This window comes from Lepidothrix coronata, unplaced genomic scaffold (genome assembly GCF_001604755.1).
Source record: "Lepidothrix coronata isolate B3197 unplaced genomic scaffold, Lepidothrix_coronata-1.0 Scaffold184, whole genome shotgun sequence".
NCBI lineage: Eukaryota > Metazoa > Chordata > Aves > Passeriformes > Pipridae > Lepidothrix > Lepidothrix coronata.
Genome location: NW_016690364.1, coordinates 970,722 through 995,133, shown reverse-complemented (window position 1 = coordinate 995,133; position 24,412 = coordinate 970,722). Strand labels below are relative to the sequence as shown.

Sequence of the window (24,412 nt, the reverse complement as noted above, 5' to 3'; positions counted from 1 at the left end):
TGCATGGAATGTAAGCAATAAAATGGCAATTTCTTCCCCTTAGTGGTTGAAAAAAACTTGTAACAAACCCCAGAAGACTATTGTAGAGGGAGCCTGGTAATATTTTTATTTTTTTTAATGCTAATTCTCCTTTTGCAGTGGGAGTGAATGATGTCATCCTGTCTCCTCCCACTGTGTAAACTAAGCTTGTGTCAAAGTGTTGCTGCCTCTTGTCACAGAGAGAACAGTTCACTTAAATGCAGCTGCAGTATTTTTGTGTGATACCTGTCAGAATCATTCCCAGTGCGAGGTTGGGTTTGTGACCATGATGTCAAGATTTGTCTGTCTTCTTTTCTGTGGATATATTGCACTAAACCTGGGAAATGCTCAGAAATTGCCAAGAGGCAAGTAGCTATGACAACTTTCTGGGGGTTTGTTTGTTTTTCTGTTGTGGGGCTTTTGGGTTTTTAGTGCTTGTGTTTTGCTATGGAAATTCACTTTCAACATGTTAGGAATGATTAAAGATAACGGAAGAGATGAAAGAAGGTCAGTCAAAAGGGCAAAGTCCAGGTACAAGAGAGTAACTTTAAAGCTCTTGAATAAAATAAGCTCAAAAGTTTTCATGGTATCTTGTGACTCTAGTGAGAAGTACAATGAAAAAAATTTACTGTATTTAATGATTTTATAATTATGTAGACAGCATTGTGCAGGTCTGCTGTTTAAGATTTTAAAGAAAATGTTACTTAGAATCACCCTGTGTTGTTGGTTGAAGATTTCAGTTCGGTCTTTGAAAGAACTTGTATGCTTTCCATTTATATCCATCTTTAGCAATTCAGTAGGAATTGACTGCAGCAGGTCAGGTTGTGTGCATTTTGAAGGAGAGAAAAATGATTGATTAAGATTTCTACAAGAAGAAAAAGCCCTCCAAACCTGTGTGAATATTTGTTTAACTTCCCCTGTCTCCTGGAGGCTGGAAGTACAGTAGATTTGCAAAGCTGGCAGCGATCTCTTCTCTTCCTTGCTAACGTGACACATGTAACATTGGCATTTTACTAGTATTTTATTACTTACTGCAGGAAGAACAGTCATAGCATAAAATTAAAGGAATATTTCTATCCGGATTGTAAATCACTTTGTAGTCCCTTGGCATGGAAGCAGCAATTTCACAACTGTTTCTGTACTGTACGTATTGCTCTCACTTTGTGGAAATGCTTGTCTGAGTCCATCGTGCTTTGTAATGCATTTTACATCTGCATTCTCCTGCAGCCAGTGACATTTAGATAGGAAGCTGTGATTTAGTTCCTTAGGATAATGTTTATCAAAGAATAAGCACTTTGGGAGCTTCCTAGGAGATTCCCTTTCACAGATGGGAAACTTAAAAGTCTTTTGGGGAGTAGAGTTGATTTTTCACCCACCACCCCTCCTCAAGAGACAAAGATTTCATTTTTTTTTCCTGCCTTTTTTTTTTTTTCCTCGTGATGATATTCTTTTGCAAGTGGCTTTCTTGTAAACTCATCTTCTGGAGTCAGTGTGGAGTTTTCTGCATAATGTTAATAGTGGGGCAATGTGTATTTTGTGAGTAAGGTAGATGTGCAGTTCAAGTCAAGCAGACTGTAAGACTTTAATTTTATCAAAGAAGTGACCTTTTAGTAAACAATTGTAGTGGTTTTCATAGGAGAGAGGACTACATTGAACAGAGTTTAATCTTGTATGTATTTCCTACATTGAGGGAGGGAACTTTTCCAGTCCTTGTCTTTTTTAAATGGTTTCACTGGACTTTCTGCTCTCTACTGTAGAACAGTGGGCTCTAAGTTTATGTTAACTGTGAAATTCAGACAAAGCTTCTAATCCACTGCAAGATTAACTCTGGCATGCATTTTTTTTCTGTCCTAAAATAACATTGCAGAAGTGAAGTTCTGTTTGCCAAATGCATAAAGCTGCAGGTGGAAAGTTCATTTCTTTTCAATGAAACAGCTTTTTTAAGATTGTTCCATTGCAATGTTGAAACATCAGTCTAATTCTTTTGTTTGTAGCTGCCTCACTGGTTATTATTTAATAGGACTGCATTGAAAAAGTGAATGTATTAGTATTTAGCTGTTATCTGGAAATGTTCGAAGGATTGTCTTTTACAACAATGTCTTGTTTGATAGGGAGTACAGACTTTTTTCGTAAGCAAAGTGTATATTTGGACTTTAAAGCATTTTAAAAATGAAGATATGTAGTGGTAGTATTCTTTTAAGAGGGCTACTCTGCCTTGCTAAGCAAGCTTGAATTCCAGTGAACTCCTGTGCTCTTTAAGTTATGAAGTACGTGACCGAAGCTTCAGGGTCACTCCTGCTCTCTGGGGAACAGTGGAATCAATTCTATAACTTGAGGGAAAACAATCTAGCCAAACTCACTTTCTGGTGATGCAGATACTCATGTGAACAGGTTATCAGAGTAAATCTTGCCACTCTTACTTGAGCTTTGGAATTCTAGTGCTCAGTTCTTCTTTCCATGGGAGACAAAACACATTGACCCCTGGTCTCATGGGCTGGGATTTCCATTCAGTGATACAAGGTGGAAGGAACATCTTGCCTCCTGCAGCTGCAAAGGAACAGAGCCAGTACACCCTTTGGATGTTAGTGACTTCCAGAGCTATCTGAGAGATTGTGTGCAAATATGCTGTTCAAGAGGATGGAACACAAATTACTCCATTTTCTCATATATTTTTATACTTTTACCTCCGCAAGTGTGTGTTTGACTAGGGTGAAAAAGAAAATGTTACTGCTGTTCTGAAAAGAGTATTCTTTATCAACAAATTATTTCTTTAATTATTTTGACTTCAAAAATTAAGGCACTGTCGGAGGAATAGTTTGGAAACATTACCGGCGTGACTGAAGTAGTCAACATTGGCAAAACACCAGTTAAATTTTCCAGTGGAAACTTTGCACTGCTTCTGTGTATCCTGCATTATAATAGTTTTGTCTTTATAGAAAACAAGGCCTCTACTTACATCTGTTCCTAGCGTAGTGCCCTAAGCGTAGGTGAACACCCTTTCTGTTGAGGTTCCTTGTCACATTTACTGTAGCAAATGACAAGCAATGAGGCAGTTGTAAGCTATGTCATAATTCAGACTCCTTCTATGTTAAGATTTTGCAGACATAAGTAAAGGCAATGTAATTGGAAAAGGAAGGTTGGTGGGTATTGCGTTTTAACGTGGAGGCAATGCTTTTTTACAATTATGTTTGTGTTTCATTTGAGGTATCAGCTGCCGAGAAAATTCTGTAGTTACTGCCTGTGAATACTATGTGAGATGATGGTACAGTTAGGGATGGTCTTTCATGCAATATTTAAACCACTGTCCCTTCAACTTTGTCTAGCTTCTAAAGTTTTCTATTTCATCAGAAAGAGCTATTTGAATACTTTCCACTTACTTTTGTCTCTTTCCTTATGCCACTATGTCAGTGCCATCCAACATATAATTCTTCAGTTCAACACTCTAGTACTTGAAATATTTTAATGATGGGTGGAAACAGTTGCAATGCATAGGTGTAAGAGTTATGACTTGTCATACTGTCTCTAATTCTTATGGTTCTCCGGCCCATTCTTAAAGAAAACCAAGTTGTCTCTCTAGACAGGAATTGCATAAGGACAAAAAGTTTTGTCTTTAGAGCTCTAATAGTCAGAGCATCCTGAATCTGAGAGAGAGATGAGAAAGTAAAGCCTCAGAACCAAGAACAAACAAGTTACAGGATACAATCCACAAGACTGTACTGCCTTGTAAACCGTGTTTCACTGGTATCTTTCCAGCTGGAGCTGATACAAATGTTGAAGGCCACAGTTGTGGAACAAATTCCTAGTGTTTGGTAAAACAACATTTCATGTTTTTGATTTTGTCACTTGACTTTCCAGCTACAACACAGATGTGCATGGAAATGTGCTTTTCCACTATACCCTCTGTTTCCAATAGCTTTTGTGTATCTTCATGTTCTGTCTTACTTTGTTAGAGCTGAAAAGAATTTTGGGTTGATCCCTCCTTATAAACTTATGGTTTTCTGAAATTTTTAAAAAGAAGATTCTGAATGTTTTTCTGGTTTGTTTTGATTTGGGGGTTTTTAAGCCATGTTTCTGACCACTGTGGTTTTCCTACTATTTGAATTAGTCATCAGGTACAGTGGAATTCAGGTCCATCCTCGTTCTACTTTCCAGGACTCAGGCCTGGCCTGTTCTGCTTTCCAGGAAGGGCCTTGGAAACCTTAATTCACCTTCCTCCTGGTTACTGTCTTCTTAGGAAAAAGAGTAAAGACTTGACATTCCTTAGGGCACCCTGTAGAAAAGTCTGATTTACAGACTCATGTAGGAAAAACCAGATCCAAAACTTTCTTTTATCTACAGTTGTCAACTAAGGAGGTAGGCAGGAAAAGTAATAGTTTTACTTTGAGGATTTGTTTCTTTGTTTGGTAAGTATTGAATACGTTTGGTCTAATATTGTAGATAGCTACTAGCTAATATTTGTACTTAAAGTAATTATAACTGACATCCCTCTGAGAGTGAGTGCTGTATTTACAGTATACCTCCAAACTAACCGTTGACATTTTTGAAAGGAACAGGCTCATTTTATTCATAGCTAAATCTGCTGGCTATGCTATATTACATAATACATCTTACTAACCAGAGGATAAACTCAGCATGTGTTTTTCTTTACTGCTGTCAAGAAGTTAAAACAATGCTGAGTGATTTCACTGTATCAAAGTTACTATACTGGAACAGTCAAACCTTACATTTTTGTGCAGCCCTCTACCTTCCCCACATCAGCACCCCTTTGGTAGCTGTAGGATGATAGGGCAGAAATTGCAAGACAGGGAAAAGTCTCCTGAAAGTTGAGGTTTTTTGAACATGTAATAAAGCTGCTGTATCAAAATATCACAAAAGGAGGGCTATGACATGTGTTTTATATGTTTTTTTCACCATGGTTTATAAAATGTCTTTCTGGGAACTATTTTTCAAAATGCACAGGGCATTAACCTTTAAAAAACATTCTTAGGAAGGAGGGCCAATTTGAACTAAAACATTGAACTTCATTTTTTTTTAGTGTCTGCAAAAGAGAAGTGAAAGATTAATGTGTTTTTTATTACATACTTTTCTTATGTTTAATGGCACATAAGTGACAAGATCTATGAGAATTTTAAAAGGGATCCTTTATCTGTTGTAATAGAGTGGCTAGGGTTTTCAGTCAGCAGATATGTTGGCAACTTTGGCTCATTCTTCACTGAAAATGAAAACAGCCCATAAGAATGTTGCCATTATAGCAGTTCATTTAATCAAAGTTATCTTTTCATGCAGACAATTGCTTCCTAGGCTTTCACAAAAACATATCAAAACCCAACATTGAGTGTCAGGCTTCCAAGTTCAGAGATAGTCTGTAACACCAGAATTTCATTTTTGTATTGGCACAGGCAGTGGTGCAACATTGTGATGATACATATGGGTGGATTCTGTCAGGATTAAATTCCATAGCATATGATCGCCTCCAAAATGATCTCACTGCTGGGTAATCTGTACAACCTTCCACCTCTTCATTTTAATTTTAATGTTCCCAAGTATCTCTCTTTGAATATTATTTTTCATCCCTCCTTCATATAATCTTTTGTATCTAGCTATTCCAGCAGGACAAGCTACATAATTCTATAATTAGAGCTATAGACTAAATCCTGCTGCTGCTCCTTGACCAGACCTACTGTATATGGATAGTATAGTCAGTATATCTATTGACTGATGATACAGTGAATACACAATGGGTTTAAGGCTTCTTTGGAGTGTTTGGACTTACCAGGTGTATACTACACACTGCATGTGCAAACAGAAAGCTCTATCTGCTCCAGGGGGAAAAAATGGCTAGCAGTGACCTGCCATAGTCAGAACTGTTCATACAGCTCCTAGTGGATTTCTTTTCCTTGGGGAAATTCAAGTGCAGACTTGACACTGTTTGTAAGCAAGATATATTTGTTTCTGTGAAGCGCTTTTGACTACTGCTTTTCACAGGAGATGGCTGGAATCTTACTTGCTAGCATGGTAAATCTTGGTGAGAAGAGAAGCAGGTATTAGTGTTCTGGAAAGGCTGCAGCCTAAAATAGGTGCCATTAACAAAAGAGACCCCTCTCCATAGTATCTTCCCAAGTGGAAGAGGACAGCTGGAAATAGGTCAGATGCCACTCAGACTTGCCTGATAGGCATTAATTCAAATGCCCTTAGTTGAATATTGGGTTTTCTACAATACAGGACAACATGTATGTAATGCAAGTTTGTTTTCTGAAATATGTGTTTGTCTTATGTTGCTGTGAGAATAGTGGTCATGAAGATGACTACTGGCAGCATCGTGAATCAAACCTTTGTGTGGGCAAGGCCTGAGCCAACTTTCCCAGCACAGCCATCCCTCAAAACATACCAATCATGTGCCGTTATACTCTGGCTAAATCAACTCTAAGCCTCCCGACTTGAGTAAACTTGTGTGTGTCATATCAAGGTGAAGAAAGAACAGGCCAAGTTTTGAACAACCGAGTGAATTTCTACTGTTGGTGAAGTTGCAATTGCAACTATGGTCACCAGAACTGAATATTTTTGCACTCATCGCTTAATCAAAGTGATGTCATCAAAGTGTGCAGATATCCAGGCAAGGTTACATAAGGATGGTCACATTAAGAATTTCAATTTAAAATCAACACAGAGTTATCACCGCTTCCGAGTTGCTGAATAAAATGCTACTAAGGAGTTGAGGCACTAGCTATGTTGATTGTAAATATAAAGGCAAGGATGTAGGGAACACTTTTTTATTAGAGGAAAGCTACCCTTCTCCCAGTCTGGAGGGGAGCATTTGCTGCACTTGTTCAGAGGCTGGTAGACAAAATATAACGTCTGTTTTGTAAAATGCTTTAGAGTTGTTGCTGAGATCCACCACTCTGTAATAATTTAATATTATTTAGAGAGTTTTCTGGAAGAAAAATATAGAAGGCAAGTGAATCCAAAATTTTTTCTTAAGCTAATTGTAGCCATGGCTTTTAAGTAAATCCTGTTTACCTTGAACAGATATGTCAAGGCATCAGGGCTCCATGTGAATAAATCCACTTCGATAAAATCTAGCTTCATGAAGTGACTAAAACTCTGTGTGTGATCTTATTTTTATTTATTTTGTGTGCATGTGTGTGTATGTGGTGTGCTAACAGTAGAGTGTCACTGTACTTAATAAGAAATTGTAATTCTGTACTCCTATTCAAGCTGAAGAGTCAGTGGCAAAAGGGATTCTCAAAGTGTCAGGGAATCTCTTTTGTGGAGCTATTTCTGCATTTTTATATACTTCTAAGTTTTTATTCTTGAAATCTGCTCAGGAAAAGCACGATTCAATAGAATGGTAAAAGTTTGTAATATTCCCTCCTATCAACAGCAGTTGTGGCATTAGTTTATGAATCTATAAATGGCCACAGAGTGCTTGATATGAGTTTACATAATTAATACCTTGGGAACCTGGCCAATTTTAGAGGGTTAACAGGGATGAGGGATAACATTATTTTTAAACTTGCATTTGGAAAAATCTTTTCTTCTTTCGTCAGCCACTTGCAATATCTGCTTTTTACTAATTATTCACTTTAATTTTTCTTTCTGTGATGTAAAAGTCTGGAGTAGTTTTAGAACACATAAAATTGTGGTTGGTTAAAAAATATGTAAGCTTGAAATATCTCAAAAGTTGTTTTCTGACTCTGAAGTTAAAGTTTTTTGGCAGTTTAGATTCCCTCATTACCACAGTTCAAGCCTATACATGAACAAGAAAAATGCAAGACTTTCAGACCTTATCACTTTTGATTTTAAATCCTAGTGTGTCTGCACAACATGCACAAACATATGCTGAAAATAAAGGAATGGATGCAATAGTCTGAAAGTTGTAAGAAATTGAACTTTGGGTTACAAATAATAGGAAGAAAATTCTATTGTCTGACCTGAACATTTTGGCAGAGTTCCATTACCTCTGGCTCACACAAGCACTGAAGTAGCTGGATTAAATGGCAGGCACAGTTTTTATTTATAGCACAGTGTGTGCTGAAGCATTAGCTTGTTAGGGGAATGGCTGCAGTCAGGCTTAAGAACCATTAATTCTCTTAGTCTGATGAAGGGCTAACTCAGGTAAAAGTGATGGGGTTGCATGTTCAGCTGAAATCAGTAGGCCTCCTTCCTTTGTCATAAAGCTTATTAACAGCTATTTTCTGTTGTGGACACTACCATGAAATTGCTCCACCGTGGTAGTTCATTATTAGTTACCTTACTGAAGAGTATCAGCTTTTAGCTATGATGTGACATGCACAAATACTGCATCTCTTCAGCATTTCTTTCTATTCTTTGTTTTAGTTGTAAGGAACACAAAATCTGGCAATTCTAATAAAAATGTCTCCCTGCATGTGTTGATTATTCAGTGCTCCCTAGTTGATAAATCTGTTGTGACTCAGTATTATGGTGTAGGACATAATTTATGTCCTTTGTTTATCAAGTCTGTATAAACATAATAAATTAGAATTTTTTTAAAGACTTGAAATACTAATTATGCATTTTTTGAGCTAAAGAACTTCTTCTGAATTGTTGACAGATCTGGGGATTTTTTACCAGTTGAAGATCTCTACTTAGACTGAACTTGCATACAAGTAAGCAAGTCACGAGTGTGATTTCACATAGACCTTCTAGCACATTGAGGCATGCTCATCCACACACAAACAAAATCAAAGTGGGATCTTGTTCATTTTTAGTAAATGTTTTGCATGAAAAATTATTCGTTTTAATCTTCCAGGCTTTTATCAGTTCCCTGTACTCTCACAATTTTAGTAACATGGTCAAATAGCAGTTGATAAAAGCATTACTACACATTGTTAATGTGCAGCAACGTATTCTTAGAAAGCAAAGTTTCTCAGTAATGTGACAGATGTTTATTGTGTTCCCTTTCCGCTAAGAAATACTTGCAGAAATTAGCAAGGGACATCATATGTTATTAGTATATTTATTTGAAGGCAGTGTGAGGTTGTTCTTAGCATGAAGGATGAAGAAAAATTACAGTTGCTCCAGGGAATAGATACTCTTATTTATGCCCTGTTTCAGTGTTGAAACTTCAGGCACTGTGAATAATTTTTTACCATGACCTGCCCTTTCTAGATTTTTTTTTCCAGTAATTTATTTTGTAGTATTAAAACACTTGTCAGTTGTCAAACAAAACTGGTACAGGAAAGACCATCTTGTTTTAAAACTCTGAAGTCATGGAGCAATATTTATGTACTTAATATATTCTTAAGTCAGAGAACATTCCTTGGGAATTAATGTAATCTACTGCACACTGGGTTACAAGATCAGTAATGAGAGAGACATAATTTCCTACATACTGTAAATTCTCCATGAGAAACTGGATACATGCCTGAGTGAAGTACAAGTAAAAATGCAAAGTCAGACATACAAAGATTGCTTAGCTGATGGATTTGTGTATAGAGGTACATGCCCCTAACCTACTCCAAAATTATCATAAGCCTTCCTTTGTGTAGCTGATTGTATCCTTTATTGGCATTTTTTTCAATAAAACACTCGTTGGAACATTTATATTAAAAAAAAGTAAATTTGGACATAGATGGGTTGGAAATAGAGATTACTTCCTGCTGTTTTCTTTCATCTATGTAGATAGAAGGAAAAGGAGTGAAAATAGAGTAATAGATGTAATGAATAAAGAATTTGGAAGTATAGTCAGAGAACATAAACTCTATTTTGTCTACCGTATCCTGGATAGGAAGGGAAATAGGAGGGAGAAAAGATGAAATACTTTTTTAGTAGCAAAAATAAGTGCTTATCTTATCTTAGTACTCCCTTAATCATCCACATAACTTTTATTCTACCTGCTGTATACTTACTATATTTGTTCTCCATCTTTTCTATAATCCATTGATTTAGAACCATTTACTTCACATTTTAGTTTTTGTAAGATGAGTCACATGCTCACAGGGTGTTCATAATGCTGAAAAAGAATTTCTGTCAAATTTTTGAATTTGATAATATATTCTAAAATCATGAAATATTTATTTTATGAGTACTTTTTTAATTAAAGATTTACTGGGAATCTGTCGCTTCTTCCTTCAGCTATGTTTGAATTGCAGAATCTTTCCTTTGATCTCAGCAAACTCAGAATGCAGAACAATATAGAAGATGAAAAGGATCACCTCTCGTTTTTCTTAATCTGGTACTTTTTTTTTTTTTTTTTTGTAATAAGAAAACAGGTCATCAGCCTTGAGATCCCATCTCATTTAATGTGCAAGATGAGATACATTTTCCAGCTGGAAAAACTATGTGCAGTTGGAATCAATCCTTATAGGACTGGGCTGTATCCAGCAAGTGTCATAGACATGTGTGAGAGTGTTCAGTCTGGAGATCAGGAAGAGAAGTGAAACCACTTTATTTTGACTGCTCTTTGGGAAACAGAGAGCAATTTTCTTTAATTTAAATTTTGTTTGTTTATTTGTGTCTATAGCTTTCTAAACTGAAAGAGAGTAACCAGCTAAGAGCTTTGCTGATAGACTTGAATGCATTGACAAGCCCAAATTGCAGTTCTCAAAGCACAACATAATGTCTTATACACCTAAGAATTCTTATGTATGCTTCAGATATTTGATTGCTTTATTGGCTGTCTGCATCTCAAGAGTGGGGGATTTATTCCAAAATTGACACACAGAATATTGTAACCAGCACTGCCAAGTGCCCATCCAGAGTTATTCATCTTTGCACTATTTGAAGTCCTGTGTTTCTTGGGTGTTATTTTGAGCATAGAAGTCAAATACTTTGTGTGTGCATATGATGGTTGCGACACTGGGAGTGGAAAACCATTGTGACTTCAGAGAAAAAATAATCCCATTCCATTTCCATCTTTTAATGCATATTATTTTAAAGATTTCTGTTTCAACTGTACAGAGGGTAATGGGGGATTTAGAAATAGAATTTTAACTATTTCTGAATGGGTGCCTCAATCTAGTTTTTCTTCCTTCAGTTTGAAAGCAGATCATTATGGACTTTGCTCAACCCAAGTTCTTTCCCAAAGGACAAAGCTTTCTCCCTCATTGAAATGAGATCAGGAATTATACTGAATATTGCTAAAGAACCAGAACGAGTATCAAAGAGGACTTTGGACTTTTAACCACCACTTCTTTGAACCAAGTTTTCCATCTACCCTGTAATGTCTCCAGCATGCATTTCTCCAGTTTGACAAGAAGAATACCTGTAGAAATTATGTCAAAGTTGAAGTAAATTAGATTCACACTTTTCTCCTGGTATGCAGTGCCAGTAGTAAGATGACAGAAGACAGCAAGGTTAGTCAGACAGCCTGGCCTTGGTAAATTTGTCCTGGCTGGTCTGAACCACCTTCTTGTTCGTCATGTGCGTAGGTGTTCCGTTTCTAGTCAGGCTGAACAGCTTGCAGCTTCCTGGATGCTCTTTCTTGCCCTTACTCAAGCAATTGCACCAAGATATTTTTCTACTCTCATGTGACAAATTAATCTTGCTTCTCCCTGGCAGTTCTCTTATGCTTATCTATATACTGAAGAGATCATGCTTTATTGGATTTTCATTATTTACATGATAGAGATAGGAAGTAGGATATTGGAATTCAAGCATAGCACTGAGGCTGGTAGCCCTCCTTGAGGCTTTATGGTGCATGCTTAGAGATACAGGAGAAAAACAGTAGCCTTCAAGTAAAAGAATATTGATTTCTACGAAGAGACACAGGGGTGAAATGGACTTTCTGAAATCATTTGGACCCCCTTGTGCTTATTCCTTACACAGTCTGTTCCAGAGTGTCACTGCCTTTGTCAGTTTTCCAGATATCTTCTTTGCTACAGTTTATCACTTCTTCTCTACACAGATACAGAGCAGAACTTATTTATACTGCTTTTCCTCAGGGCCTTGTTTGTTTGTTTTATATATTTGAATACTGTCTTCATATCATACTTTTTCTCTAAGCTAGATGATTCCTATTTATTCCAATTTTTTTCCTGGGAAACATACTCTGTACTTCTAGTCATTGACTTTGCTTTTTTCCCAGGTTTTTTTCAAGTATATTTTATAGTGCTCTGTGCATTGGCTTATTAGATAAGAGATTAGACAAACAGGTTACAAATTTATTCTGTTAGTATAGCTTGTGGAGTCTGCTAGCTGTCTAAATACTACTATCTTTAAGTAGTTTTGTCCTTAAAAAATAACCATGTGCTGAATCAGAGAAGGAGTTAAAGCAAACTTATCTATGAAAGCATCTAGCCAACATTACAGAATACTGAGCTCAAGACTTTCAATTGCTTGGAGTATGGCAAGTAAGGTAATACTCATCACAGAAGGAGGATTTCAGTATTACATATTTTGTTCTATGAATATAGATAAACATGAAAACATTAATTTATTACTGCTTGGGTTTTTAAAATATTCATTCAAAGCTGCCTGATTCTAAAGCAGTAGAAATGATACTTTCTTACCATCAGTTATTTCATATTCTTCTTCTAAATCTGACTCCTCCCAAAGTATTTCAAAAGACCCACAGAATGAGTAAGTCACACAGGGAAACAAAAAAATAAATTATTTATTATGATGTAATAGATAGTGATCTCATGTAAGGAACAGACTTCAAAATGGCTGTTGCAATATTAGTACCTCACTGAAATCTGGGTACACATTAATCCATGTGGCAGATCCTCTGTGAATGGTAACGAATGTTATGAATGTTAACATCCTGGATTGTAAAGTATGGTATCTTCACTCCTCTCACAGAAACAAATGCAGTTGCAGTTCCAGATAGTGTTTTTCATTATGCCTTTGATTTTTGGTTCTTCAAAAATGCACTGATATTTGTAGATGAAAAGTGGATTAAGGAAGTGGTGATGCTAAACACTGCCTGTCATTGAATAGGTAATGGCAGTAATAATGCACTGCCTGCCCATGAATGTGTTTTTAAGAAACTTGTTGCATTAAGGTCTGTGGTCTTTATCTATTTATAATTTGTGGGCAGAGCCAGACCAACACCGTCTGAATTCCTCACCTCCTCAAGTTCTTAGTATTTTTTTAGCTCTCCCTATTGAGGAGCTGTTGTTAAAAAAATTCCATGGTTTTATTCAACTAATCAGCTCTAGAATATGACTACCTTATATGCATCCATGTCCACATACCACATTTGTCTTTTGTTGGCTGCATTGGCTGATGCTCTTTGAAGGCTTACAAAAGTCAGACCTAGAAAACTTGGGAGACTCCTCTTGCTCACCACTGTCTTCTGCATGCCTTTATTGAACACATTTATGCAGAATCCATCAGGTTCTTTGGCCAGGACACAGTTTTCTTTGTAGCCCAGCCTGGGTGGAGTTGCCTTGGACGTGTTTCATTGGACAGGAGAAGGAGCCAGAATTGGAAAGACCAGCTCTTCTGGGCAAGATACAGTCATTGTCTCATCAGCTCTGTCCAGGTGAAGTTACATCAGCCCAGAAAAATACATGCCAGGCCAGTCTGGAAAAAACAACAACAAACAATTAGCTTTAAGAGTAAGGTCAGGGGAACAAGGCCCTGGAGGACTTAACGACATCAGAACCAAATTAAACTTTATCCTATTGCAAATAAGTGATCCACAGTCTAAACTGAAATAGGGGTTTCAGGTTGTTTTACTAACAAGGAGTTTTTTCTGGACAAATAATGCCCTTTTAAGTTTGTGTGCTGTTGATTTGAAAAGTAATATCTATCAAAAATTATTCAATTTGAAGGAGTTTCAGAGAGCATTATGCATTGAAAATAATACATAGGCTTTATTCTCTCCCTATCCTTCAAAAATGTTGAATTTCAATGTTGAATTTTATTTAAACTAAATTTTTACCTCTAAGCACAGATGAGTTTACTGACCTGGCACATAAAGGAGCTGAACTTCCTAAGATTTTCTCAAAGGGGAGCCAGGGTCAGGTTGTTTGAAGTCATTCCAAAGAGATTTTCGGAAGTTTGACTCCTGTTCCCTTTTCCATCAGAGTTGCAGGCTTGATTATTTTCAAACAACAGTTTTCTTGCTTGTTTTCAATTCTATTTGCTATTTTAACAAATAATAGGAAACGAGATGCAGAATGAAAGCTGGGATTGGGGTTGGACTGAAGTGGGATCGTGAGTTCAAATCCAGGCTCTTTTCAGCTTTGCACCCTAAGTATAGTTACCCTACCAAGTCCAATAACAAATAATTTTAAACCAACATGTTTAAGGAGACTTGTGAGGGAGATAGTGATAAAGATAGAAGTAGAACTTCAGAGAAGTGCCTGAATGACCTGAAAACAAGTGAAAGGGATGGCAGCATATGAGTAACGAATTTCTTTTGGTACGCTGATTTATGTGGACACATGGAAACTGGAGATGCTGATAACTACGTCTTTACCGATCCTAAAGTAATAGTGACATACAAGCTTACTAACTCAGTTCTGAGCTGTAGTAATCACTAGAGAGGAATTGGCAAAGAAAGTTTCAAATCAGTGTAGCTTTGTAATACAAATGCTGTAACAATTTTCACTGAGAAGTATCTTTTTAATTTGTATCAGTTAAGAGCAGCATATTTCTGATTAGCATTAGTAAAACTAAATATGCATTGCAACTAAAGGAAAAGGTGTCAGTAATCTTGAAAGAGTGCTGTGAGAAAGGGCACAGGAAGGGAAGGGACTGATCCTGAGCCCTCACAGTACATGTCTTCCTATGGATGTCTCAGTGAGTCACTGCCTTCGGCTGAACACCAGTATTGAGGGTTTTCCCTTCTGGGTATTTGAGATACTTCTACTCCTTTAGTAGTGAATTTCTATTATAATTTAAATTTCTAAAATTGCCCTAGATATGAAAAAAGTGTGGAGGGGAACTACAATTTATGCTATTTTATTTGCTCTGCACATTCTGGTAAGGATGTTGATGCACCTAAAAAGGGTGCCATATTTGAAATAAAAGTATTTTGAAAGTGTAGACAAGAAGGAATTTATTTTAAAATCTCTTGAATGCATCTTTATTCTGAGCTGGGCAAGTAGCAAAGGTAGAATTCCAAGAGGCTCTTCTTGTAGCACGAGACAACTGATGGCAAAAAGTTCAGCTGGCAACTCTAGGTTATTAAATGTAATTTCTGAAAAGAAGTAAATGGACCAAGTGTTTGTGTTGTGGCTGTATTGTCTGAAAAGGTTTCTTTCAGTGTCAAGAGAAGCTGTGGAGGGTTATATGAAAGTAAGATTTTTTTTTTTTTTAATTTTCTATTGTGGCCTTGAATTTAGCTTGCTACAGCTTGTTCTAGTGTATTTCCCAGTGAGACTTGATTGAAATTCTGTATTTTCTGTTGGTCGACATAAGGTGGCTTCTTCTATAACACACAGGTTCTCCTCAGAGGCATCCAACTCGTACTAGACATCAGAAGTTAGATGGAATTTATGTTGTCTGGGTCTTTCTTAGGTGATGTCTTTTCTTCTCTTTCAAATTACTGCTAGTTATAGGATAGGTTCTTCTTACCGCTGTCACAGCTACTCTCTCAGTTACACTGGGAGTTGAAAAGAGATGCCAACTTCACAACTTTAATAAGATGGAATCAATTACTAGTTTTTACTTATAATAAATATCCTCCTTCATAATATGCCTTAAAATAACAAGCTTTATTAATCCAATCTATCAAGTACTATATTCAAAACAGGGAAAATCTACCATTTGTGTATTCAACAGTGTCATTTAGGTGAAAAAAATAGCATTATTTGAAATAATATTAGAGTTATATACAGAGTGTAGGCGTAATAACACTTAGAAAAAAATATTTATTTGAGGAACTTCCCTTGCAAATGACAAAACCATATGCAATGCTTTTAGCTCACCCTCCCTTAATTAAGTATTCTTTGTTGCCTTTTTTATATGGCACCTATTTTCATTACTGAGAGTATTAATTAATGGGAATTTTGTAGCTAAGAGAGTTCGTATTTTATTTAATCTGTGATGAGGAACATGATCTAACATTGTCCACAGCTACCTGACCAGAGGATACAAAGAGGATACAGATTTTCTGCAGAAGTGCACAGTAATATGATAGCAGGCACTGGGCACAAATCGAAAGATGGGAAATTCCAGTTAGACATTAGGATTTTTTTTTTTTTTTAACACAAGTATACTAAATACTGGGACAGGTTATCCCAGAGATGTTATGGAATCTATGTCCTTGGACAAGACTCAGCTGGATGTAGCCTTGAGCTACCTGGTCTGATGAGGTCTGCTTTGAGCAGGGGGTTGAACTAGATGACTTAAAGAAGTCCCTTCCATCCTAAATTATTCCATAATTCTGTGGCTGTCTTAGAAGTGTGCCTTGTTTATCCTACTACATAGAAACAGAACTATTTTTAAATGTTTCCCATTTTAAGCTGTATTTGGTTTTGAGCCAAACAACCAATATTTCTCCATGTTTTGAAGCCAAAATAAATACAAAAATGTAAAATAGAAGAAAATAAAAGTTACACAGTGTTAGATTATCATTGAAATCTTGCCTGGTGGTACTGTGGCACCAGATTTGGAAAAGTCAAAACACTGCTGTGAGTGATTTGAACAAGTGAGGTGGTGCTTACAAATAGATGGTGTTAATATATTTTCATAAGGTACGCTTCATTTGTCTAGCACTCTGGGAGTCAGTGCTGGGTCTCGCCTTTATGCCCTCTAAAATCTTTGAAACGGTGAAAAACAAACTCAATGTAAGGCCAAAGGAATTCTGGCAAAAAAGCCAAATTTGCTGTAATACAATACAGCTGTATTCACCCTCTAGTTTTGTAGGACAGAGTTCAAGGATTGTCACTCCATGGATAAAAAAAAAATAGGGCTGTATTTGATCACAAGAGACTGTACACACTTAAAGCGCAGCAGTCGACTGACAGTATGAGTGAAAGTAACGTCTCATCCCAGTGTTGCTTTTGCTGAGCCTTCCATGAAACAGAGTTCAAAATGTAAGATGCCAAGATGAATTTATTTCAAAATGAAAAAATTTCAAAACAAAAAATGGTGACTTTATTTAATTTGTATTTCATTCTTGAAGTTTTAAATGTGTTAACTACTAGTTAATAATCTATCAGCCAGCTGCTGACATACTTTCTCAAGCTGAAGAAAGAAACAGACTGTTCTTCAGCTGAAGAGACTCCATTTGACAAGGCCAGGATATATTTTGGAGTTCGGGTCGAAACAAAAAAGAGCCAGTTAATTCTTGTTCCAGTCATCCCATCACCCGTGTTCCCTTGTGTTCCTTGAAACAGGAATATTAAACCACCTGACAATTTTAACTCACTTTACGTCTATTGCTACTAACAATAACATAACAATAGTGGGCCATAGAGCACCAAATTTCAAAGGCTTTAAGTCTTTGTTAATGAAACAAAATTCTTTTGTTCTTTTTTTCCTTTTGGGAAGCAAAGTCATGGTTTTATTTGCTTTTATAGGTTGGAAAAACCATTGTCCCCACTTACTGAACAGATGCTCCTTTAATGCAACTAGCCCAATGAACTACTTCTGTGTATCTCCTTACTTTTCTCCAGTTATTAAATAGCAAAGAATTATATTCTATTCTTAGTAGATACTATTTGGCCTTCATAGCCTGCTTTGCAATGGTGATTTCCTAGGGGGATGTTAGACCTAAATCATTAGGTTTTGACTGAACTTTTGTTGTGAAAGTAGAAATTGAAAATTGGACTTCTTTGTTTGTCTTGTAGCTAGTTGGTAGGAATAAGAGATGGTAGCTTAGGAAGTCTTCCCCCTCTTCCTTTACTATTCCATGATTAATTAAAGTCGTGATAAGAGAAAAGAAGATAGTTGACATAATCCATGGTAGGTCCAAAGCTTGAACAGCAATTGTCCAACTGTATGTTTTGCATATTAATTTCTGTAGCTGCTCTCACGTTTTAAAGAAGCAAATTTCAATTAGGTAACTTAGAGTTAATTTTTTTTAAGTTTCAATATTTATTTGCTTTTGGCTCTTGTTGCCTATACATTCCAACTAGCCAAACTATGGTGCTCCCAGCTGGATTCCTCAGACTAGTTGTAGCTATTTTCTTCTTTCTGAAGAGTTGTTGGTGGCTGGTTCCTTTATGATGCAGCTGATTCATCAAGCTGTCTTTAACAGTTACAGGCAAAGAGTCCTTTCCTTAGAGTGATTCTAGAACTGCCAGCAGTTTGATGCACTTAACATAGTGCTTTTACTTCAGATATGCTTTGCACAGTTTCTCCTGCTGATTTTGGCAGTCAACTAACTTTTGTTGAAGAGAACACTTGCCAATCAGTGTGGAATTTCTGCTGGCAAACGCAGAGGGAAAGAGTGTTTTACAGAGGTAGCTATAGGTCCCAGAATATTCCATTTGGAGATGTCCTCAGTGTAAAAGAATTATGCTACAAATGCAAGTATTTAAGACCAGAGTTTCAGTAACACATGCCAAAGGCTGATACAAATGAATGGAATTAGAAGGTATCTAGTTTATCATTCAACTCTTTCTTCAAGAAGATGTGGGGGAAAAAGGTATTCTGATATCATAATATGACAAAGTTATTTTCTCAAAATCAAAGACATTCTTATCATAGTATCATAACTTTCAAGTTCCTCTGACTTCCTTTGTCCATTCAATCGTATTTAATGGATGTTTATCTGAGTGGTGGCTAAGACAGACATATTACTCAGAAGGAGAATGCTTTTCCTGTTAGTTGTTCAAAATGCTGTGAGATCAATGCAAGTGCTGATATGTTCCTGAGAGCAGTCCCCATTTACCAAGTTAATTGATATGAAGTCCTTTATATCTGTACTGCTTCTGGCTGGCCCTCTCTTGACTAGACTGGCAGTGTCTGTGCAGCACATAGGATTGAGCTCTCCCTGCTCTAGGCTGCTCCACTTCTGTTCATACACTTCCAGAAACTGGCCAGTTATTGTTTTACCAGTTGCAAATTCATCCCTTGTTTTCACTGATTCTGGAATCCACAGAGCCCATGAACAGGAATGTGGTTTAGTCATACGAAGTGTGGTATCTGTATTTTTGCTTTAGCACAGTTATTTTCCCTTAAAAACATGCAGCTAAATAAAAGTGAAGAAGTTTTGTCTGCCTTGCTCTTTACTGCTCTTTGGGCCAGGCCATCAAGAAGAAGGGGAGAAGAGTGCTCTTGCTGAGATCGACTGGGCCGTCCCTGCTAGGGGGACTTCTGCTGTGAGGAGGGAAGGAATAGAAGCAAGAAGCTTACAGAAGGGGTAGAAGATAGTTAAGAAAAGCATGGAGCAGACCCTGTAGCTAGATCTCCAAGAAGGAAAAGAATTATTATCTTCATTCTTTACTGCATGCAGGGGGAAACAGAGCGACAGAGGCTGAGGAAAAGGCTGAAGTACTCAGGGCCTTCTTTGCCTTACTTTTTCATAGTTCTTGGGGTACCCAGTTCCCTAAACTGGAAGTCAGGAATGGGGAACATAATGAAGCTCTCCTAAACCAAGGGGAAATGGTTAGTGACATGTTACATCACTTAGACATGCACAAGTCTATGGGGCTGGATGGGATCTACCCAAGGGTGCTGAGGGAGCTGGCAGGGGTACTCACTGAGCCACTTTCAGTCCTTTACCAGCAGTCCTGACAAACTGGGGAGATCTCAGTTGACTGGAAGTTAGCAAATGTGATGCCCATCTACAAGAAGGGCTGGAAGGAGAATCTGGGGAACTACAGGACTGACCTCCTGGGCAGGGGAAGGTCGTGGAGCAGATTATCTTGCGTGCCATCATGCAGCATGTACAGGATAACCAGGGTTTTCGGCCCAGTCAACAAGGGTTTGCGAAGGTCAGGTTCTGCTTGACTAACTTCATCTCCTCTTATGACGAGGTGACTCAATTCCTGGATGAGGGAAAGGCTGTGGAAGTTGTGTACCTTCATCAAGGCCAAATGCTGTGCCCTGCACTTGAGTCATAACAATACAAAGCTGCTTGGTGGAAAAGGACCTGGGGATGCTGGTCAACAGCCTGCTGGACATGAGCTGTCCCCAGATGGCCAAGAAGGCCAATGACATCCTGGCTTGGATCAGAAATTTTGTGGTCAGCAGGTCCAGTGAAGTGATCATTCCCCTGTACTCAGTACCAGTGAGGCTACACTTCAAATCCTATGTTAAGTTTTGGGCCCCTCAGTGCAAGAAAGACATAGAGATGCTAAAGTGTGTCAAGAGAAGGGCCACAAAGCTGGTGAAGGGTCTGGAGCACAAGTTTCATGAGGAGAGGCTGAGCAAGCTGGAATTGTTTAGCCTGGGAAAAAGGAGGCTTAGGGCAAACCTTTTTGCTCTCTACAACTACCAGAAAGGAGGATGTAGTGAGGCAGTGGTCTGTCTCTTCTCCCAAGTAACAAGTGATAGGACAAAGGGAAATGGACTCAAGTTGTGCCAGGGGAGGTTTAAATTGGATGTTAAGAAAAATATCTTCACCAAAAAGGTTACCAGTCATTGGAATAGACTGCCCAGGGAAGGGGTTGAGTCACCATCCATGGAGGTATTAAAAGGCATACAGATATGACACCTGGGGATCTGGTTTAGTGGCAGACTTGAAAGTGCTAGGTTTGGATTGGACTCAATCTTAAAGGTCTTTTCCAATCCATGTGATTTTATGATTAAGTGATTTTTTCCTAACTGCTATGGGGACTCTGCAGTGTGCGTTGCCATCCAGGCCATCACTGAAAGGATACTATACTTAAAAGTGAACTAAGGGAAAAGGACCTGCCCTGTCAAGATAGGGTGGTGAGGACAAAGATTTATTTTTTAAAATTTTAAGTTCATCTCCTTTCATTCTGTTCTGCCTTATTCTCTGTTTTTCAAAATATATTATTCCTGTTTATTTTCTGCTAGAACTGGCTCAAGTTTAAAAGCTCTCTTGGTGGTTTTGATATGCTAGCTATACAGAAAAGATCTAAAGGATCCTATCTCAAAGCTATTGCTGTTTTGGGATCCCATTTAGACTTTCTAGTTTTAGAAACCTCACTGAGAGTTCTAAGGGTTAAATCAAACCAAGACCACTTGTCACTATAATTGACTGTTTATGAATAAAGCATGGTATTTGTCAAATTGGAATCCAACCCAGTTGAATTCAATCTTAAATTAGGATTAGGTCTTCAAATTGATGTAAAGTATGACTGAGAGATACATAGATATAACTGTGTGTAAAAAAAAGAGGGTTGAAACTACTGTAAATTTATAATTAAAATAGATCTTTACTAATTTTTTTAAACACAATTTTGAGACTGATTAAGAACTTTAATACAGTAATCAAATTACCATATTTTAATTGAGTACTGTAAGTCTTTGTTCTTAGATATGAATACTTGGTAGAGACCAGGAGGCCATCCTTTCTTTTATGCTTAGATCTCCAAAGTTAGAGTTTTGCAGACTACATAAATTAAAACACGTGTAGCTTACTGTCAGTCAGAGGTAATAATCCTAAACTATGTTGCCACTTTTTACTAAGTGTCTTTATGAAGCTCATTAGAGGAGTTTGAAGTCTGTTAGCTTTTCTTCCTGGTTTCTGCTGTTTGGAGCTTTGTTGATATTCAGACTTGCACACCCGCAGCAGTTTTGTGTACTGAAAATAAAACAAGTTAGGATGTCATTTAGATAAGGAAGCAACTGCCACTCTTTTCCCTGTGATGGTATTGTACAGCTGAAAATGTCACAGAACTGAGTTTTCTAGAGGCCTTGCAGTCTTCTGGAACCTGGCAGAGTTGCCTTTGGAAAATTGTGATGGTTTCCTGGCTGAATGCTTTTATTTGATGAGTCTTTAGATAAAGGAAGGGAGGCACATGTTTTCCATCAGTTTTACTTGCATGCTTCTTTCTATAAAGGGAAGAGGCATAAAGTGTTTGGCTTAAGGCTTTACATTCTGTGTGCAGACAACTGCAGATGCTCAAATCACCTCCTAAATCATCTTCACGAATTGGGGATTTTGACCTCTTGGCAACTCTAGTCATTAAAATTTCTCTAAAAATTGAAGGTAGATTGGGGTGATATATATACTTGTTTAGAGAAATTTTGAATATCAGTCTGCAATTACTGAGAGAGAGAGAGTAAAAGGAAGAAAGGAAGGGAGTTAGAGGGAGGAAGGGAGGAAAGGAATGAAGGGAAAGAAAAAAAAGAAAGAAGAGAGAAAAAGAAAAGAAAGAAAGGAAAGAAATTAAAAAGAGGGAGAAAAAGAAAGAAAGAGAGAGAGAAAGAAAGAAAAAGAAAGAAGAAAGAGAAAGAAAGAAAGAGTTAGTTTAGGATCACTCTACCCTGTCATTCCATGATATATCATATATCTCATATATAACATTACTTCAGGATTTAGCTCCTGAAGTAAAATGATTTTCTGCAAAGTTCTGTTTTTTTCTGATAAGTTAATTTCAGCCCTTATGATTGGACAGATGCCTGAAAATCTGTTGGGATTAAAAATCTACATTTTGAGAATGAGAAGAGAAATAATAACCCAAAGTGTACTAGTCTAGTGCTGGTGTCATAAGTTTGGGGAAAAGCCAACAATTCAACAGTTCTGGAAATATGATAGGCTTAACAGTGACAAGGGAATATTAAAATTGTACGAACCGAGGAAAGAAAAGCCAATCCTGCCTCACCACACCAAGAAGAAGACAAAACACCAACTTATAGCTGAAAAAGATAGTTATTCTGTTGTGAAGTCATTCCATGTTGCTACAAGTCAAATTTTTTTAGATGGATATACAAGATGTTTCTTACTTTATGTGCTGTGTGCTGTTCCCCTGGAAAGAATAAAACTGAATGTTTAAAACAAGTGACTGTAATTTTGAGTAAAGCATATATGTTAGTTAGGTGTCCTGGTGTAATTCCAAATAGAAAATTACATTTCCAGCCCAACATAATAATAAAAAAAAAAAAGTCATAGCAGTTTTATTTGAATCTAGTTACTATTTATCCTCTACATTAATTCTGCAGTGTGATTAACTGATTAACTTAATGTTAAAACTTCATATTTTCTACTAAAAACAAAACAAAACAAAACAAAAGAAAAACTTGTAATTTTTCACCAATGGGTCCTATAGATGGTTAATGCTACTATACTCTCTCATTTAAAGGAAAAAATACTTACATTTTTACCAGTTACTTCATGCACTTTTTTACTACTACAATTGTAGGTATTACTGCTAATGATAATGCTAAACTAGTAGAAAAACAGTCATGTTGGCAAACACAATTTTCCATGACTGATAGTTTACTTTTTTAAATACACTGGGTTTCCAGGAAACTTCACCTTTAAGAAATTGTTCAGTCACTTGCTACTAGCAAATGAAACAGCCTTATATTGTTATATTGTCATATTCCATTACTGAATATATGATTGCAGATAACACATTTTGATCTCCTCTTTTTCACTCTTTCCCCAGTGAAAAGGCAGAGTCTGAAGGTTCAGATCAATGCAACAGATGACACCGTTTGCATGAGATATCTCCGACCAAGTCAAAACACCAAACTAGAAGGTTTTGTCCTGGGTTATGGAAGCAACTTCTTTTCTAATCAGTACATTCCTTTACCTTCAGAAGGAAAAAACTATGTAACAGAACTTGGTAAGACATATTTTCTCTACATGCTTTGTGGGAACTATGCATGAATTATAGGAAGAGTGAGGATAATATGTATTTTTGGGTTTCTTAAATTTTGTTTTTATTGGGTTGTTACTCAGGTTCCTTTGTGTTTGTTTAAGGTTGCCTTGAAGAATTTCAGGTGAAAGTAGATCCTTCAAGGAGAAAAAATATTTTTTGTTGTTTGGAAAAGTTTGCTAATGATATTTATTTTGAGGATTTTCGTTGTACTAAGAGACTGTACTAAACTGACCACATCACAGATCGAATGGGATGGTTTGCTTAAAGTTGTAGTTGCAAAGTAGAATACAAGGGAGATATGCAAGTTTTTAACATATAATGCAAGAAGTAGTAAAACAGTCTTGAGAACTGCATGGTTGATTCCCTTTGACAGAAACATTTGTATCAAAATTATGTCTTTTCTGACAGGGATCTACTCTAGTTCTACATGTTATAGAATAACCTGTAGCTTCAATGTCAGAAGTTACTGATGGAATTCCATGAGTTTTTTCATGGAAGAGATTAAACCATGTCAAGAACATTATATTCTGTTGCCTGGAACAGGGAGAAAGAATAAATAGTTAAAAAATTGACATACCAGGATTTGACCTTTTGAGAAATCTGTTTAATCTCTAAGGGTTTTCCTGTTGCTTTCTCTAAGATTTTCTAGCCTGAAATGAATCTGGATTAGTCCCATCATTGTAATGCTGGTGATCATGGTGTCAAACAAGGGGGAAATAAGGACACGTAAGCACAGAAGTAATAATTGCCATCTTTTTGATGAGGTCAGTTAAGGCCATTGAAGGTGTCTG

General features: G+C 37.0%; 1 protein-coding gene across 3 annotated transcripts in view; it reads left to right on the top strand.

Moving 5' to 3' along the window:
• Positions 1–211: 211 nt before the first annotated feature.
• ABI3BP (ABI family member 3 binding protein) overlaps positions 212–24,412 on the top strand; it is a 142,415-nt gene continuing 118,214 nt past the window's right edge. For all 3 annotated transcript variants that reach the window (XM_017830841.1, XM_017830843.1, XM_017830842.1), the window contains exons 1-2: positions 212–383; positions 23,406–23,585. In XM_017830841.1, the coding sequence (XP_017686330.1) occupies positions 305–383; positions 23,406–23,585 (259 nt within the window). In that variant the 5' untranslated portion in view covers positions 212–304. The remainder of the gene's footprint in view (positions 384–23,405; positions 23,586–24,412) is intronic.